At 52.8% G+C, this 19307-nt stretch overlaps 1 protein-coding gene across 1 annotated transcript in view; it reads right to left on the reverse strand.

The window, feature by feature from the left end:
* Positions 1 to 198: 198 nt before the first annotated feature.
* Positions 199 to 19307, reverse strand: part of DKK3 (dickkopf WNT signaling pathway inhibitor 3) — a 33698-nt gene continuing 14589 nt past the window's right edge. The window contains exons 5-8 of the mRNA XM_066583553.1: positions 7135 to 7227; positions 6443 to 6581; positions 2412 to 2565; positions 199 to 1227 (exon numbers count right to left, since the gene is read on the reverse strand). Of these exons, the coding sequence (XP_066439650.1) occupies positions 993 to 1227; positions 2412 to 2565; positions 6443 to 6581; positions 7135 to 7227 (621 nt within the window). The 3' untranslated portion in view covers positions 199 to 992. The remainder of the gene's footprint in view (positions 1228 to 2411; positions 2566 to 6442; positions 6582 to 7134; positions 7228 to 19307) is intronic.

Below are 19307 nucleotides of genomic sequence, written 5' to 3' on the forward strand. Positions count from 1 at the left end.
CAGCTCTTTCTCGAACCACAAGACTAACTTACTTTGCTGCCTGTTCCTAACAAGCCCACCAGGGGGTGCTGCAGCCATTAACATGATGCTGGATGTGCCGTCTTCTAATAATCGCTAGTAATGAAACGTTTGCAGTTTTATTGTTTTCTCTTTGTTTTTAGGAAACAACTTATCAAAGACCAGACACTTGCCACAAGCTGCACCGATATTAAAATAGTTTATTCACTGAACACGTGAGATCATCTGTTCTGCCAAAAATATAATGGTTGGTCGTAAGTCATGTGACACATGCAAACACGAGAATGTACAATTATAAATTACGGTCGATGTTATTATTGCACTTCCATCCAGCAAAGTGATTTCTCTACACTTCAGGTCAATGTGTTCTGCCCTCCAGTGCTGGCCTAATGTTAGACCCCTCCACGGGTGGTCTAAGCTGTGACCGGGCCATCTTGGACCATGAGACGGGGCCCCAGGAACCAGCAGATTATTTAGGAATAGAGGAGTGCATCCGATCATAGAACGCTGCACTCCGGTCCTGCAACAAAGTTTTCTCCCAGGACTGACTGCTTGCCCCAAGCTTTGTTTACAGGAGCCAGGATGTCCCGTTTAATTTTGAAGACCTCATCCTTCTGTGGCGGGCGGCTGCATTCATGGTGCCTAGACTGGTTGGCGAGGTGACGGTCCTCGTCATAAAAGTAAAGCCAGCTGGATGTCGCCATCCATAGTTCAGGCTCTTCGTGATTTGGGTTGCCGCAGCTCGTTGCTCTCCTCACCATTGCCGCCGCTTCCTCCATCATTCCTGGTGGGGGGCTGAGGTGACTTATTTGCAGCTGTCAAACCAATTACAGAGCCCTCCCTTTCCAGCTGGGGAATCCCATGCAGGTTAAATGGCTTTACAGCTGCAAACGAAGCAATTGGGAGGGGAGGGGAGGGGGTGGGGGACATTGTTTGGATTTTACATCAGGGAGCTGATTAGTTTTAGGAGATCTTCAAATATAATCAATGAGCTGCAGCTGAGGAACAAGCCTGGACTCTCTGTCAATGAAATCTTCAGCGGTGCTGAGGTCCAATCCCAAACCTGTGGGTGCAATGAGGCTGTCCTCATAGACTATCTCGTCTTGGGCCTCCGGGGTGTAAAAGGAGGGGTCCTCTTCTGGGCCCTCTGGTTGTTCTCGCTTGGTGTTGGGTAGAGATGGATCTTCACAGATGGACGCCAAGCTGTGACTAAGAAAACAGAAATCAGTGCGATGTCCCAGCCGTGAGGGCCACAGGTGAGGCCGGGGTGGATGTGCTGCAGTAACCTACGGAGTGCCCTTCGTGTTGCACTAGAACCGTCTACAGGTATGATAATGAGCAGTGGAGTGCTCTCTATGGAACACAAGAATGCTCACCACATTCCACATGGACCACTGAAACAGTCCGTGTCCACATAGAATGCTCCCTGCGTGGTGCAGGAACCACTAGAATGGGCCGAGTCTGCATCCAATACAGGGAGCACTGTAAGGGTCCTCATACAATATACAGTCCACATATGATGCTATGAGAATGCTCTCTGCAGTGCAGACCAGTCCCTAAAATGCTCCCTGTTGTGTAGATTAGTTGTACAAATCCCATCTCTATAGTAAGTCGCTTGCTCGCCCTCTTCATGGTATTTTGGACAATAGAGTGCTCTCTGCATTGTGTGGCGCAGAGTGTTAAGGCAGCAGACTGCAGTCCAAAGCTCTCACTCACGACCTGAAGGTTGTGGGCTCAATCCCCGCAAGGTTCAGGCAGCTGGCTCAAGCAGGACTCAGCCTTCCAAGGTCGGTAAAATGAACACCCAGAATAAGTTGGTGCTATAGGATAACAAGTCCCCAGCATGAATGGTCTTATAAGTCTCTCTACACTTTCCAGGTGCTCTCCCTAAGGAGAAACAATACCCTTCCCACCCAAAGACTGTTAGAAGAAGGTTGGGCATTGACTTCCACTAGGTGGCGCTGGAGAGTTATTGTACCATATACTCCCAGCTGTGTATCCTCAATGACAATATGTTTGCACTATATCGCCCCCTGGAGCGCTGTGTGCCGTCTCTATAAGCTACTGCAATGTTACAGACTGGTTGTTAGAAGATTTTCTAAACTGGATACAGGATGGTCTGTGCGGCGTCAGAAAAGCGTGCCCCTCTCTCCATCCCTTTCCATCCCTGGCCATATTAACCCTCGAATGCACTACATTGATATAGAGTACACAGAGGACTCCAATAGGTCTTAGTAGACAGACTCTTGAGTTTTAGCCCCGCCCACAGCATGTAATCCTGCCCCACTTCCTCTGTTCCTGGTTCTCTTCTATCTCCCAACCAACACACTAGGACCACGTAATGACACCCTGAGCCTCCTGCTTCTTTGCCATCACCACTCCCTGGCCGTTACCTCTGAGGCTGGCACACGAGGCCGCTGGGGCACGGACAGAAGTTCACAGGGATTTCAGACTCCAACTCCCAAGTGAAGAGCTCCAGTATTGTGTTTGGGGGTTGGCACTGCTCCCCCTTACCAGGCAGCGGGGTGCACACAGGAAACAGGAGACCTGCAAGAGGACAAGAGTTTTGTTACCCCAAGACTGCTGCATGCCATCGAGGCAAAGCTGTTGCCCAGGATTAGAGAAACATGGCTGCTTTCTTCCAAAAACAGCGACACCATTGTCCATGTCTTGGGATTAATAGTGATTCACAATGAAGGTGAGCTGCAATACCACATACCACCTATGGAGAGCAGTGGTGCTATTCTGTGTTCTGGAACAAAAGCCGCCATGTTTTCTAATCTCAGTAATCTCCTTAAAATAGATGTACTTTTTGTAATATTAAATCCACTTTACTCATCCTGAGTTCTATCACACCTTCTCCATTCACATCCAGAGCTGCATTCAGAGTGCTGCCGATAGTGATTCGGCTTCACCAGTTTAAGTCTCACATCAAAGTGCTTTTCCAAGATCCTATATTTTAACGTACTCTGCTGCAAAGCATTTTGGGAGATGTAGTGTTGTATTTCTTTAACAAACCTGCTGTACAGTATTTGGCATAAACATTAAAATGCCTAACCAGCAGGGAGTTGTGAAGCTTGTACTATTGGTTTTCCGTGAATATAGGCCAGTGGTGGCGAACCTGCGGCACGCAGAGCCCTCCCTGTTGGCACGTATTGCCGCCGGCCGCTCACCACATCAGTGAGTACCGACAGGGGCCGCGGGTCCCCTGCTGGTATTGACTCACAGGGCTGCTAGCCGCTCTGATCCCGGTGCACACTGTGACGCCAGTGTGCAGCTGGGATCCACCTCCCCCCTCCCTGCTGTCTCCTCTTAGGTTCAGCGAGAGCAGGGGGAGGAGGCATCCAGCAGCACACTGATGTCAAAGAGTGTGCCGGAATGCATATTAACTTTATCCCCACCACTTCTGCCCTATTCAGCAATTCCAGCAACCTGATTGTTTGGTGAATCAGCCAACCCATCAGGTTGCGCAGAGCAGCAACGCTGGGTAAAGGAGGGGCAGAGGAGGGGGTAAGTATGTGAGTCTTAGGGGTGGGTGTCAGTATCATAGTGGGGGCCACTGGGGGGGTGTCAGTATCATAGTGGGGGCCGCTGGGGGCTGTCACTATCATAGTGGGGGCTGCTGGGGGCGTGTCACTATCATAGTGGGGGCTGCTGGGGGCGTGTCACTATCATGCTGGGGCCGCTGTGGTATGTCCCTATTACCGCTGGGGCCGCTGTGGGATGCCCCTATTACCGCTGGGGCCGCTGTGGGATGCCCCTATTACCGCTGGGGCCGCTGTGGGATGCCCCTATTACCGCTGGGGCCGCTGTGGGATGCCCCTATTACCGCTGGGGCCGCTGTGGGATGCCCCTATTACCGCTGGGGCCGCTGTGGGATGCCCCTATTACCGCTGGGGCCGCTGTGGGATGCCCCTATTACCGCTGGGGCCGCTGTGGGATGCCCCTATTACCGCTGGGGCCGCTGTGGGATGCCCCTATTACCGCTGGGGCCGCTGTGGGATGCCCCTATTACCGCTGGGGCCGCTGTGGGATGCCCCTATTACCGCTGGGGCCGCTGTGGGATGCCCCTATTACCGCTGGGGCCGCTGTGGGATGCCCCTATTACCGCTGGGGCCGCTGTGGGATGCCCCTATTACCGCTGGGGCCGCTGTGGGATGCCCCTATTACCGCTGGGGCCGCTGTGGGATGCCCCTATTACCGCTGGGGCCGCTGTGGGATGCCCCTATTACCGCTGGGGCCGCTGTGGGATGCCCCTATTACCGCTGGGGCCGCTGTGGGATGCCCCTATTACCGCTGGGGCCGCTGTGGGATGCCCCTATTACCGCTGGGGCCGCTGTGGGATGCCCCTATTACCGCTGGGGCCGCTGTGGGATGCCCCTATTACCGCTGGGGCCGCTGTGGGATGCCCCTATTACCGCTGGGGCCGCTGTGGGATGCCACTATTACCGCTGGGGCCGCTGTGGGATGCCACTATTACCGCTGGGGCCGCTGTGGGATGCCACTATTACCGCTGGGGCCGCTGTGGGATGCCACTATTACCGCTGGGGCCGCTGTGGGATGCCACTACTACCGCCGGGGCCGCTGTGGGATGCCACTATTACCGCCGGGGCCGCTGTGGGATGCCACTACTACCACCGCTGGGGCCGCTGTGGGATGTCACTATTACCGCTGGGGCCGCTGTGGGATGTCACTATTACCGCTGGGGCCGCTGTGGGATGTCACTATTACCGCTGGGGCCGCTGTGGGGTTGGGGTGGAGTCACTATTGCCACTGGGGGGTCCCTATTACCGCTGGGGCCGCTCTGGGATGTCCCTATTACTGCTATGGCCGCTGTGGGATGTCACTATTACCGCTGGGGCCGCTGTGGGATGTCACTATTACCGCTGGGGCCGCTGTGGGGTGGGGGTGGGGTCACTATTACCGCTGGGGCCGTTCTGGGATGTCCCTATTACCGCTGGGGCCGCTGTGGGGTGGGGTCACTATTACCGCTGGGGCCGCTGTGGGATGTCCCCATTACCGCTGGGGCCGCTGTGGGATGTCACTATTACCGCTGGGGCCGCTGTGGGATGTCACTATTACCGCTGGGGCCGCTGTGGGATGTCACTATTACCGCTGGGGCCGCTGTGGGATGTCACTATTACCGCTGGGGCCGCTGTGGGATGTCACTATTACCGCTGGGGCCGCTGTGGGATGTCACTATTACCGCTGGGGCCGCTGTGGGATGCCACTATTACCGCTGGGGCCGCTGTGGGATGCCACTATTACCGCTGTGGGATGCCACTATTACCGCTGGGGCCGCTGTGGGATGTCACTATTACCGCTGGGGCCGCTGTGGGATGCCACTATTACCGCTGGGGCCGCTGTGGGATGCCACTATTACCGCTGGGGCCGATGTGGGATGCCACTATTACCGCTGGGGCCGCTGTGGGATGCCACTATTACCGCTGGGGCCGCTGTGGGGGGGGGGGGTCACTATTACCACTGGAGAATGTTTACATGTGGTGGAAATGGGCAGGGCTGATTCAAAATAGACAGCGTACAGATTTACAGATTTTGACTGCTTTTTGGATGTGGGAATGCTGCAGAATTTTCCACAGTATTTTCCGCTGAGGACGTTCTGCAGCATTTCCACATCCAAAAAGCAGTCAAAATCTGCAGGCTGTCTATTTTAAAGCGGCCCTGTCCTTTTTTAGAACGACGGGGGTAAAATCATATGTCGTGATAAGCCCCACCCCCCTGACGTACTGGCACGATAAATAAGTGGGTTTTGGATTGCAGTTTGAGCACTCGGTCTCTAAAAGGTTCGCCATCATTGCTATAGGCTATCTTTTTACAGGCACAGCCCCGTACATAAAGTGTGGCGGCTCCTGGTATTGCAGCTCTATCCCAGCTGCTTGAATGGGAATGAACTGCAGAACCTAACACACACATGCCCATCCAGACCAGCTATGGTGTCCAAGTAACCATTTTGCTTAGGGGCAGGATTCCTAAAATAAGGGCATCAGTTTTCTGCAGCTTTGGCTGTGACTAGAGTATAAGATAAGATCAGTAATAGGGATGAGCGAGTATACTCGCTAAGGCACTACTCGCTCGAGTAATGTGCCTTAGCCGAGTATCTCCCCGCTCGTCCCGAAAGATTCGGGTGCCGCCGCAGCTGACAGGTGAGTTGCGGCGGGGAGCGGGCGGGAGAGTGAGATCTCCCCTCCGTTCCTCCCTGCTCTCCCCCGCAGCGGCACCCGCATCTTTCGGGACGAGCAGGGAGATACTCGGCTAAGGCACATTACTCGAGCGAGTAGTGCCTTAGCGAGTATACTCGCTCATCCCTAATCAGTAACCTAAGTCTTCTGCCAGCTGATGATCAGGCTGAACAGAGATTGCACACAGTATCATTGGTGGCATATAGAAGGATGGATGTAGTTACTTGTATGCACAGCGCAGCACAGTCCGAGGCCGCAGTCCTGCCGAGTCTCACAGATGGTCCCGCTCTCGCCCTTGGAAGACGTTCTGCACTGACCCCACACACACAGCCGTCCCGCACAGCACTCCCCGTCCCTGGCGCACTGCCAAACCCAGAGAAAATGGGAAAACAAGCAGATTATTTTACTAGAAAACTCCATGTTAATTTTCCTTCCCCTGAGATTAGTAGATTCTCCAGTCACATCCAGAGCTGCGTTCAAGATCCTACAGGATTGCTGTTAGCGCTCTTGCTATAGGACCTCACTGCTGCCCCTAGTTAGCAGTACTGCATTGTGGGAGATGGAGTTTTACACAGATGTAACAAAGTTTAACCCAATGCTGAAAAGTCGCTGCAACAAGTTATGTTAATATAACAAAAGCCATCGAAAAGGCAACAGAAAAAAAAGTGGTTAAACTTTTAAAATATAGAAGCAATGTGACTTCTACGTGTAAATCAGCAGATTCGTGACTGCAGCTTTGGATAGGACTGGAGTATGCCATTACATTACTGATCCCGTTACGGACTTTTCACACGAGACGGACGGACGCCGCAGAACGCAGCCGAATCTGCAGCTGTGGAATTCCACACTAAAATCCGCGGTGCGTTGTGCAGCCTAATCCGCCCCTTGTGAACGGTTCCTCAGTCTTTCTCCTTACCGGCTCCTCGTCCTTACACGGCAGGCACCTGTAGGTAAAGCTGGAGAGATGACAGTAATTCCCGGGCCGGCAGTCCTCGTCCACGATGCACTCCTAGAATGACACACAGCCATCAGTAACACATCGCCGGCTCTAGGAGGAGGCATGCTGAATCATCTACATTAAAGGTAAACCACAAGAGGGGCACACGTCCAACATTGTCCCCATCCCCTTCCCGTCACCTACTGGTCACCATGCCGTCCAGTGAAGCATATAACATTCTGTCAGGTACAGTTTAGTACTTGTAGTAAGTACATAGAAATAGCTGCAGCCACCAGATATGTACTGCTGCACCCTCATACAATACACCTAAATAACACCGCCGCACCGTACAGATAAATAATGCTGCCACACTGCATGCACATTCACTCGCTGCCTCCACCCTCTGAGGATTGGTGCTTCCCTGTATGGAAATGATGCAGCATAAAATCACGTGACAAGTTTTCAGTGAATCCACATTAGATGAGAAAATCCAGCGATCGGAGCGACTTCCAACAAGGCCGATCATCGGTGCTGGACTAGTCGGGGGCTCACTGCTAACCGCAGGGGGGTTCTCATGTAACGGTGTGGGGAGTATACAGAGAATGGTGCGATCGAGGAAAAAATCCAGCAAAAGGGGATCCTATAGATGGAAACAACTCATCACTAAAAGGGGTCGGAGGAGGATGTCAGGAATCGTTCTGACCAACAGGTGCAGAGTATCATAGAGAGACCCCATTAAAAAAACCGCTAGTGGGTAAAAGCCCTTAGGTGGAACTCCGATAGCAGACAAGATGAAGACCTCTTCCGGCTCCTAATCACTCCTCTACCGCCCTCTCTCACACCACATGGCATGACAAATGTGATACATTTACATGCAGGCTTTGGATTTTATTAGACATTAACCTCTCAAGCGCTGCAGCAGTGCAACACACACACTGGAGATGACAAGACAGCTTTGCACAGTGAATCTACATAAGACATACATGTATGACACTTATGGAGGGGAGCAGGATGGTGTACCGGGCCACTAAACAGGCGCTGGCAGTCAGATTATGCTGGGCTCCAACTAACACATTCAAAAAGTACAACTCGCCATTCTTTAGCACGGATGGGATATAACAGCGGACGACCAGCTAAAGTGCCAGAATTGTATTACTGAGCAGCAAAAAACATCTCCTGGTCAGATGGATCCAGATTTCTGTTGCTGATGGGAGGTCAGAATTTGGCGCAAGCAGCATGAATTGCTGACCCCTTCCTTTCCACTGATGGGATAATGTCAGACCCTCTGTCTAATTTGCAGGACTGCAAAAAGCTTCCCGTCCGCAGGGGCCGATATTCCTGCAGAACCCTTTCATCACCCGATGCAGTTTCTGAAGGCCAAAGCAGTCCACCGCTACTAGATGGGGGCTAATCAAGTATGTAATGCTGCCATACACTGCACATAACTACCGCCACAGTGCACATATATCACCTTCACGCTCAGATGCAGTTGGACTAAGTTGGAGAATAAATTCTGCAATGATCATCCAGCATCTTGTGTCTGTGACTCCAGAAATGGCGCAGACGTGTCCCATCCCCCGCTCAAACTTCTGTACTTTGTATTGTGAATGTCATACCGCCTGGTTCGCCACTTGCAGACGTTTCCTACCGAAAACGAGAGGCGAGCGTCTGCCGGCCACGATTGCTGCTCTCAGTGGCCTCATTAAGGAGGCGGCGCAAAGAGTTACAGAAAATAAACACATTTGTGGCCCCTCAGGTTGTCATCTAATCGCCACGTACACAAAGTACTCGCTCCTGTAATGTGATTATCTGTTGGGGACGAGGAGGCTAAAACACACGGAGGGGGGCGGAATATATAATAACCAGGGAGAGAACGCTTCTGTCATCCCTGTATTACTGAGGAAATCTAACGTACATTCTCCGCAGCCTGACAACAGAGAACAACAGACTGCTTTCACTGTTCCTACAGTCAGCCTCTGCTCAGCTAGAAATGCTTGATAACAGAGAGCAATAGATTTTAAAAACAAGTGAACAGTCTATTCTTAGACATTGCATTGGCTGACTAGGACTCTGCTACAACGTATCCTCTGAACCCTCCACTGTGCCTCCTGGCATCCATCCTGATATGTAGATCTCTTAATCTTCACTTCCACTTCTCTGCGTATTTCTGGCGGCGTGGACAATTAGCTACTGGCAGGATGACACAGAACGAGGCCGAGCGGCCAAAGTGCAGACGCCGAGTCGTCTATTAACGAGAGGAAAGACGGCCGTGGCAAAAGAGGCGAATCAGAAGCCACAAAGTGCAGCTGATCACAAGGGGGCTCAGAGCAGGACAGGGCGACGATCAGATAGACGGGGGCTCAGAGCGGGACAGGGCGATGATCAGATAGATGGGGGCTCAGAGCAGGACAGGGCGACGATCAGATAGACGGGGGCTCAGAGCGGGACAGGGCGACGATCAGATAGACGGGGGCTCAGAGCGGGACAGGGCGATCATCAGACAGACGGGGGCTCAGAGCGGGACAGGGCGATGATCAGATAGATCGGGGCTCAGAGCGGGACAGGGCGATGATCAGATAGACGGGGGCTCAGAGCGGGACAGGGCGATGATCAGACAGACGGGAGGTCAGTGCGGGACAGAGCGATGATCAGACAGACGGGGGCTCAGGGCGGGACAGGGCGATGATCAGACAGACGGGGGCTCAGAGCGGGACAGGGCGATGATCAGATAGACGGGGGCTCAGAGCGGGACAGGGCGACGATCAGATAGACGGGGGCTCAGGGCGGGACAGGGCGATGATCAGATAGACGGGGGCTCAGAGCGGGACAGGGCGATGATCAGATAGACGGGGGCTCAGGGCGGGACAGGGCGATGATCAGATAGACGGGGGCTCAGAGCGGGACAGGGCGATGATCAGATAGACGGGGGCTCAGGGCGGGACAGGGCGATGATCAGATAGACGGGGGCTCAGAGCGGGACAGGGCGATGATCAGACAGACGGGGGCTCAGAGCGGGACAGGGCGATGATCAGATAGACGGGGGCTCAGAGCGGGACAGGGCAATGATCAGACAGACGGGGGCTCAGAGCGGGACAGGGCGATGATCATAGACGGGGGCTCAGAGCAGGACAGGGCGATGATCAGACAGACGGGGGCTCAGAGCGGGACAGGGCGATGATCAGATAGACGGGGGCTCAGAGCGGGACAGGGCGACGATCACACGGGGGCTCAGAGCGGGACAGGGCGACGATCACACGGGGGCTCAGAGCGGGACAGGGCGACGATCACACGGGGGCTCAGAGCGGGACAGGGCGATGATCAGACAGACGGGGGCTCAGAGAGGGACAGGGCGATGATCAGACAGACGGGGGCTCAGAGCGGGACAGGGCGACGATCACACGGGGGCTCAGAGCGGGACAGGGCGACGATCACACGGGGGCTCAGAGCGGGACAGGGCGATGATCAGATAGATCGGGGGCTCAGAGCGGGACAGGGCGATGATCAGATAGATCGGGGGCTCAGAGCGGGACAGGGCGATGATCAGACAGACGGGGGCTCAGAGCGGGACAGGGCGACGATCACACAGGGGCTCAGAGCGGGACAGGGCGATGATCAGATAGATGGGGGCTCAGAGCGGGACAGGGCGATGATCAGATAGACGGGGGCTCAGAGCGGGACAGGGCGATGATCAGATAGATGGGAGGTCAGAGCGGGACAGGGCGATGATCAGATAGATGGGGGCTCAGGGCGGGACAGGGCGATGATCAGATAGACAGGGGCTCAGAGCGGGACAAGGCGATGATCAGATAGATGGGAGGTGAGAGCGCGACAGGGCGATGATCAGATAGACGGGGGCTCAGAGCGGGACAGGGCGATGATCAGATAGACGGGGGCTCAGGGCGGGACAGGGCGATGATCAGATAGACGGGGGCTCAGAGAGGGGCAGGGCGATGATCAGATAGACGTGGGCTCAGGGCGGGACAGGGCGATGATCAGATAGACGGGGGCTCAGAGCGGGACAGGGCGATGATTAGATAGACGGGGGCTCAGAGCGGGACAGGGCGATGATCAGATAGACGGGGGCTCAGAGCGGGACAGGGCGATGATCAGATAGACGGGGGCTCAGAGCGGGACAGGGCGATGATCAGATAGACGGGGGCTCAGAGCGGGACAGGGCGATGATCAGATAGACGGGGGCTCAGAGCGGGACAGGGCGATGATCAGATAGACGGGGGCTCAGAGCGGGACAGGGCGATGATCAGATAGACGGGGGCTCAGAGCGGGACAGGGCGATGATCAGATAGACGGGGGCTCAGAGCGGGACAGGGTGATGATCAGATAGACGGGAGGTCAGAGCGGGACAGGGCGATGATCAGATAGACGGGGGCTCAGAGCGGGACAGGGCGACGATCACACGGGGGCTCAGAGCAGGACAGGGCGATGATTAGACAGACGGGGGCTCAGAGCGGGACAGGGCGATGAGCAGATAGATGGGGGCTCAGAGCGGGACAGGGCGATGATCAGATAGATGGGGGCTCAGAGCGGGACAGGGCGATGATCAGATAGATGGGGGCTCAGAGCGGGACAGGGCGATGATCAGATAGACGGGGGCTCAGAGCGGGACAGGGCGATGATCAGATAGACGGGGGCTCAGAGCGGGACAGGGCGATGATCAGATAGACGGGGGCTCAGAGCGGGACAGGGCGATGATCAGATAGACGGGGGCTCAGAGTGGGACAGGGCGACGATCAGATAGACGGGGGCTCAGAGCGGGACAGGGCGACGATCAGATAGACGGGGGCTCAGAGTGGGACAGGGCGACGATCAGATAGACGGGGGCTCAGAGCGGGACAGGGCGACGATCAGATAGACGGGGGCTCAGAGCGGGACAGGGCGACGATCAGATAGACGGGGGCTCAGAGCGGGACAGGGCGACGATCAGATAGACGGGAGGTCAGAGCGGGACAGGGCGACGATCAGATAGACGGGAGGTCAGAGCGGGACAGGGCGACGATCAGATAGACGGGGGCTCAGAGCGGGACAGGGCGATGATCAGATAGACGGGGGCTCAGAGCGGGACAGGGCGATGATCAAACAGACGGGGGCTCAGAGCGGGACAGGGCGATGATCAAACAGACGGGGGCTCAGAGCGGGACAGGGCGATGATCAGACAGACGGGGCTCAGAGCGGGACAGGGCGATGATCAGACAGACGGGGGCTCAGAGCGGGACAGGGCGATGATCAGATAGACGGGGGCTCAGAGCGGGACAGGGCGACGATCAGATAGACGGGAGGTCAGAGCGGGACAGGGCGATGATCAGATAGACGGGGGCTCAGAGCGGGACAGGGCGATGATCAGATAGACGGGGGCTCAGAGCGGGACAGGGCGATGATCAGATAGACGGGGGCTCAGAGCGGGACAGGGCGATGATCAGATAGACGGGGGCTCAGAGCGGGACAGGTCGATGATCAGACAGACGGGGGCTCAGAGCGGGACAGGGCGATGATCAGATAGACGGGGGCTCAGAGCGGGACAGGGCGATGATCAGATAGATGGGGGCTCAGAGCAGGACAGGGCGATGATCAGACAGACGGGGGCTCAGAGCGGGACAGGGCGATGATCAGATAGACGGGGGCTCAGAGCGGGACAGGGCGATGATCAGATAGACGGGGGCTCAGAGCGGGACAGGGCGATGATCAGATAGATGGGAAATAAGAAGCATCACTATAAGCAGATTCTTCACAGCATCTTATAAAGATAAAAGTTACTCATGCTTATTTAGGCAACCAGGGTTAAAGTGACAGATCTAATACCTATGTATAGATATATCAGGGGTCAGTACAGATATCTCTCCCATCATCTATTATACCCAGGACTGTAACCAGGTGGCGCTCTCTACATCTAGAGAAAAGGTTTCTACACCACACAGAAGGGTTTTTTTTACTGTAAGAGCAGTGAGACTATGGAACTCTCTGTCCGAGGACATGGTGATGGTGAACTCGATAAAAGAGTATAAGAGGGCCTGGACATCTTTCTTGAGCAACACAATATTATATGTTATATCACTGATTACTCAGAAGGGTTGGTGATCTGGGGATTAGAGCAATTGTAAGTTTGGAGTTGGGAAAGAATGTTTTCCCCTGAAATGAAGAAAATTGGCTTCTACCTTATTGGAGCTTTTTGCCTTCCTCTGGTTCAACAGGGTGGGGGTCGAGGGTAATAGGCTAAACTAGACGAACGTGTTTTTTCAGCCTTATTTATTATGATTACATGGGGGCTCACTGGAGGGCAGAGTGACTGAGTGCGAGACACGGCGACGATCCCACGGGGGCTCAGAGAGGGACAGGGCGACGATGACACGGAGGCTCAGAGCGGGACAGAGCGACGATCACACGGGGGCTCAGAGCGGGACAGGGCGACGATCACACGGGGGCTCAGAGCGGGACAGGGCGACGATCACACGGGGGCTCAGAGCGGGACAGGGCGACGATCACACGGGGGCTCAGAGCGGGACAGGGCGACGATCACACGGGGGCTCAGAGCGGGACAGGGCGACGATCACACGGGGGCTCAGAGCGGGACAGGGCGACGATCACACGGGGGCTCAGAGCGGGACAGGGCGACGATCACACGGGGGCTCAGAGCGGGACAGGGCGACGATCACACGGGGGCTCAGAGCGGGCCAGAGCGACGATCACACGGGGGCTCAGAGCGGGACAGAGCGACGATCACACGGGGGCTCAGAGCGGGACAGGGCGACGATCACACGGGGGCTCAGAGCGGGCCAGAGCGACGATCACACGGGGGCTCACAGCAGGATAGGGCGACGATCACACGGGGGCTCAGAGCGCGACAGGGCGACGATCACACGGGGGCGCAGAGCGGGACAGAGCCACGATTACATGAGAACAGTGTCGGGCTGAGTCATGATTACTGGTCTGTCTTTTATTGTGTCTGTGCAGGAACAGGTTAAAGTAACCCTCTGGTTTAGGGACAAAACTCTTTCCCGGGACCGGAGGGAGAATACATATTACCTGCAGTTCTTCTCGGTCTTCCCTCTGATCAGCCGCTTCTGGGTCTTGTTTTCATCTAAGATGGCTGACACAATCTTCAGACTACCCGATCGCGCGCATTACACCGCTAGTGTAGACTGCCAATCAGAAACGACGGTTCATACAGGCAATTATCTCCCTACATAAATGGTCCTTTAAAGGGTGACTTGAGGAGAAGGGTGTAAATTATTGTGCTGCATCATCCGCGGCGTCGGTCATCCTGTATCTGAGCGTCTCCTGCGAGTTTCTGAAATGCAACAAGCCGAAAAAATAGCCAAAGGCACAAACCCCCCCGACTGTTATTCTTTGTCACAAGGGATGAACAAACATGACCTGGCAATAGCTGCGGGGCTCCCTGAGCGAGAGCGAACTGCGCAAATCACCCACCCGACGCTCTGTGCTTAGTCACAAGTACCGAGCCGAGAAACCATCACCCATACACTGTCCTATAGACAGTCATCACCCATAGAGTCATATACGACAGTCCTCAACCATACGCTGTCCTGTATGGCGGTCCTCACCCATATGCTATCCTATACAGAAGATATCAGACGTTATACAGGGTACAGTGAAAAAGTCAGATCCTACACTATATATCATATCGGTTTCCTATATGGAAACAATAGCGTACTTCAATAGGAAGGCATGGATCTGCTGCCCAACGGCGCCATCCTGGCCACCATGAATGTGGAATCATTATACTCCAATATCTCACACAAAGATGGACTGACCGCCTTTCCCAGGTCCAGCCTAGAACTTACTTCATAGTAGAAGCTGATCAGGTTGGTCTGACATGATCGACCCCTCATGAACCCATGCTGATGAGGGTTTATACCGCTGTTTTCCTTGAGGTATTCCAGGATGGCGTCTCTCAGAAACCCATCGAATATTTTCCAATTACTACTCTCTCTTACAGGGGCCACGACACACCTAGAGCCTCATACATCACTCCATCATGTAGTGCATCCAAGCCTTCCTATTCAATCAAGTACGCCATTGTTATTTCCCTATAGTACTGAGATATAGTGCTGGATCTGGCTTTTTCACTACACCTTGTATACAGAGGTGATCAGACAGCAAACAGAGGTGTTGAAACCTTGCAGAATTGTAATACAAAGACTTTTCATTGTACAAGGATTGCGCTATAATTGCATAAGAATGGAGGGCCCATACATTGTTATATATAGAGCCGGCCATATAATATTATAGAATCATAGACTGGTAGAGTTGGAAGGGACCTCCAGGGTCATCGGGTCCGACCCCCTGCTCAATGCAGGATTCACTAAATCATCCCAGACAGATATTTGTCCAGCCTTTGTTTGAACACTTCCAGTGAAGGAGAACTCCCCACCTCCTGTGGCAACCTGTTCCACTCATTGATCCCCCTCACTGTCTAATATCTAATGTGTCTCCTCCCTTTCAGTTTCATCCCATTGCTTCTAGTCTTTCCTTGTGCAGATGAGAATAGGGCTGATCCTTCTGCACTGTGACAGCCCTTTAGCACTTTGAGGCTTGAAAAAAAGCCCCCGTTTAGGGCCTGAAACGTTGCCTTTTTAGTGCCGATTATGGAGGATTAATAAAGAAATTTTGTCACATATTATTGTGCTGCCTGACACTTACTTTCTATTATTGATCTATTGGGACGGGTGTCCAGCCCAGAGTTTTTGGCGTGCACGCTCAGATTTTGCTCCAGCCGTAGTGATTCCCGGCTTATACTTTATTGAGTGCTGTTGACATTTATCTTTTCTACATTTGCTCTGTGCAGTGATAATATGTAGACAGATTTCCTGCAGCTCTGGGTATCAGGAATCCTATTTTTTCGCCTCTGCTATATCATTGGTTCCTGACAGAACTGCTTCATGGACATGTCTTATATTTTAGGTCACTGGCCCTTTAAGGGTCATTCCATGACAATTTCTTGCCCACCGCTGTCCTACTGTGAAGATTCTGCCATGGAGAGTATCACATGGAGCAGTGGGGACCAGTGTCATACGCAGTGACAGCAGTGCCTGCCAGCGGCTGATGAATTATATATCAGTTGTCTTGTAAATGAACACGACTCACATTTACGAACTTCCCCGACTGCGGCTCGTCCTGACTACTAATGAGAATGTAGCACTGCAGCCTACATGCACTCATTAGTGTCCCAGCCGCGAGGGGGCAGCTGCACGGGGCTCTCTGGAAGGTCAGGGGTCACAATCACTACACCTTTAAGGTGCGAGTTTCCACTGCGGCACATCCATGCCAAATGTATGTAACAGTTCCAGCACCCACCTTGTGCCCACGCCACTTACATGACAGGTGCAAGAAGAACATGCGCTCTGCATATGTGGCTGCAGGTGTAACAATGCAGTAATCCCCAACATGTGGTTCTCCAGTTGTTGCAGAACTACAACTCCCATCATGTACCGATAGAGGGAAAGCACTGCTTTAAAGAAAATAAACCTTTTAAAGGGGCGCTCCAACCCAAGTTATCTTCAGCCCAGTGACTGAACTGCTTTGGCGCTGCTGCGTTCAGCACAGTCTAAGTTTGGATGGGGCTCACAAATTTATCGCCATATGACATTACAGAAGTTAAAGGGAGACTCCAACCAAAACTGCTTCCCGGTTAGGGGCCATGAGCCAAGTAGTTAGAGAGAAGCGGTCCCTCTGGCTTGTAGTTGGCTCAGACTTCCAAGCTAATATTTACAGTGCTGCTGTTGTCATCATGGGCAGGGTTACCTCGTTCAGGTGGGGAACTCAGTGCAGAGTACAGGTAATCTAGCGGGTCACCTCAAATCATACCTGACAACTTTTAGAACCTACCATCTAGGAAACTGAAGAAGAGTTTTCCCATAGGCCACACCTCTTACCACAGGCCACACCCCTTTACATGCCACATTCCCTAGAGCAAGGGCACTATAGTGCATATTTTGAGACTCCCCATCCGGAACAATTTTCAATTATTACCCCCTTGTGGAAAACACAAAAGGGACACTATAGAAAATAAGAGGGAGTCATTACATTGTGGGGTCACAAAAGGTAGAATGTTTACTGTGCAAGTGGGATCCTGCATGGTAAAAGTTCCCCTTTGTTACTTCATAAAGTAATAATGCCCCTTCAGTTTCTATACTGTGCCTTTCGTGCCCTCTGCAAGGTATGTGCCCTTTGTGCCTCCCATAACGTAATACTGCCCCTTTAGGCTTCCATTACGCAGTGGTGCCCCCACTGTGTAGCGCTTCCTCTGGGCCCCATTGTGTAATACTGCCATCTTGTGGTGACTTATCTTGACTTATCCTCCTACTGGGTCTCTCCCCTCCCCTCTGGTAAGCAGCTAATCAGATGGAGATGACAGAACTAAGAGAATGATGAGTCAAGATGCCCATAAAGCGGTCACATGGTGCGTGGATGAAAGGAAACTGCGGATGAAGCAAGTTGCGCTGTCCAGCACTTGAGAAACTTGCCAACTCTCCTGGTAGGTCTTCCCATTTCTCTGGAAGCCTCAGTCATTTTGGGAGCGTTGGCCAGTATGCTTTAAATATAACCCAGTTTTCCACAGGAATTACTTTGTGCAATTAACTTGCAGGAAAATACATTGCAGTTCTCTTGCGGACTGCAGCAGGTTTTCTTCCAGGGTTTTCCCAGTATTATGCTATGCTGAAGGCATGTTACAATGAGATGCAGAACTAGGGGTTGTAGTGCTTGGGTTATGTTTAAGTTGTAGTTAAATAATATCCCTGCAACCAGTGTCAGCTATTTTGGAGATGAGAAAGAACAAAACACATTGGTCAGCCAGTCGCTCCTCTGCAAACGCCGACCCTCCCTGCTCATGGAAAACTTGTCAGACTTTAGTATAATTTATTAGTCATCTCTGTGCCCTCCTGGATTAATACATAAGGGCGCTCCAACACGGAGTTATGAAAATCCACATAACAGCCCGCATTACATGGTTGATGGACCTTATGAAGTCCAACCTATAATACTGCAGGGTGGATCCAGAAGAAGGAAAAAAACTCCCAAGTCACAGATGTCAAGTGTCCTGGATTAGTGGAAAAATTCCTTCCCAACCCCAAATAGAAAAATAAATCCTCAGATTACCAACCCTTCTCCAGGACCCTCAAAGAATCATCAGCCATCACAACATGCAGGTCAGGACAGACAAGAATGCTTATCGTTCTGATTGTTTTGTGAGAAAAATGTGAAAAAGGGGGTTTTGAATTTTAAACATTTTTCAACACTTTAAAAAATTTTATTACAGTTTCATTTCACATAATTTTTTTCTTCTCAGTATTGCAGTATATTGTATTTTTCAAGGTCACATATTAAGCGGTGCCACAGGCAGGGCTTAATACGCTTTAATATAGGTCAGCCCTTAGAACCTTCATTACGTCCAGAGATACCATGGCAACCCCCAATCACATCAAGCAGAGTCTATGGCAAGTCAGAGGGAGGACACCTCCTCCTCCAGTTGACATTTTACATGCTGCAGTCAGGATAGACCATGCATGGGCTAGCTCTGACTGCTGTTTAAGGTGGGTGTCAGCTATCAGAAACAGCTGGCATCGGCTGGGTATGTAGTGGATTCAGCTCTCGAGCCCGTTACAGTACATACCCACCCTGCACCCCTGTGATGAACATGCACATCACAGAAGGGGGAAGGGGTTAAAAAGAGGCGCTGACAAGATCTCAAGTTAGTGGGGCCAACTGCATAGCTTTGCAGTTGTGGCCCCTGACCATCGCAGCTTTTTGTTTTTTATTGAGTCCCACTAGATTTGTCTGCCAGTGCTTTAAATGTGTCAAGTGGGTGGTCCACACTACTTACTGTCAATCAAATCAAAGTATTTCATGGAGACCACCCACTTGACAGATTCACAACTGGGAGTCAAATCTAATAGGACTCAGAATAATGGGGAATAGGAACAAAAGCAAAGCTGCAGCAAAATGTGCAGGACCGCGCCAAATTTATGCAGCTACCCTGCTAACCTGAGGACACATCGGCTCTGCACAGCTTTATTAGTACAATCTCCGAGCTAGAAACAGGTTAGTGAATTGCAGAAGTGTAAATCCTTCTTTTTACCCTTTCCACTCCAATTTGTATCCTGGTTTTCCTAGGGGGCTTA

The sequence above is a fragment of the Eleutherodactylus coqui genome, chromosome 11, assembly GCF_035609145.1.
Source record: "Eleutherodactylus coqui strain aEleCoq1 chromosome 11, aEleCoq1.hap1, whole genome shotgun sequence".
Classification (NCBI taxonomy): domain Eukaryota; kingdom Metazoa; phylum Chordata; class Amphibia; order Anura; family Eleutherodactylidae; genus Eleutherodactylus; species Eleutherodactylus coqui.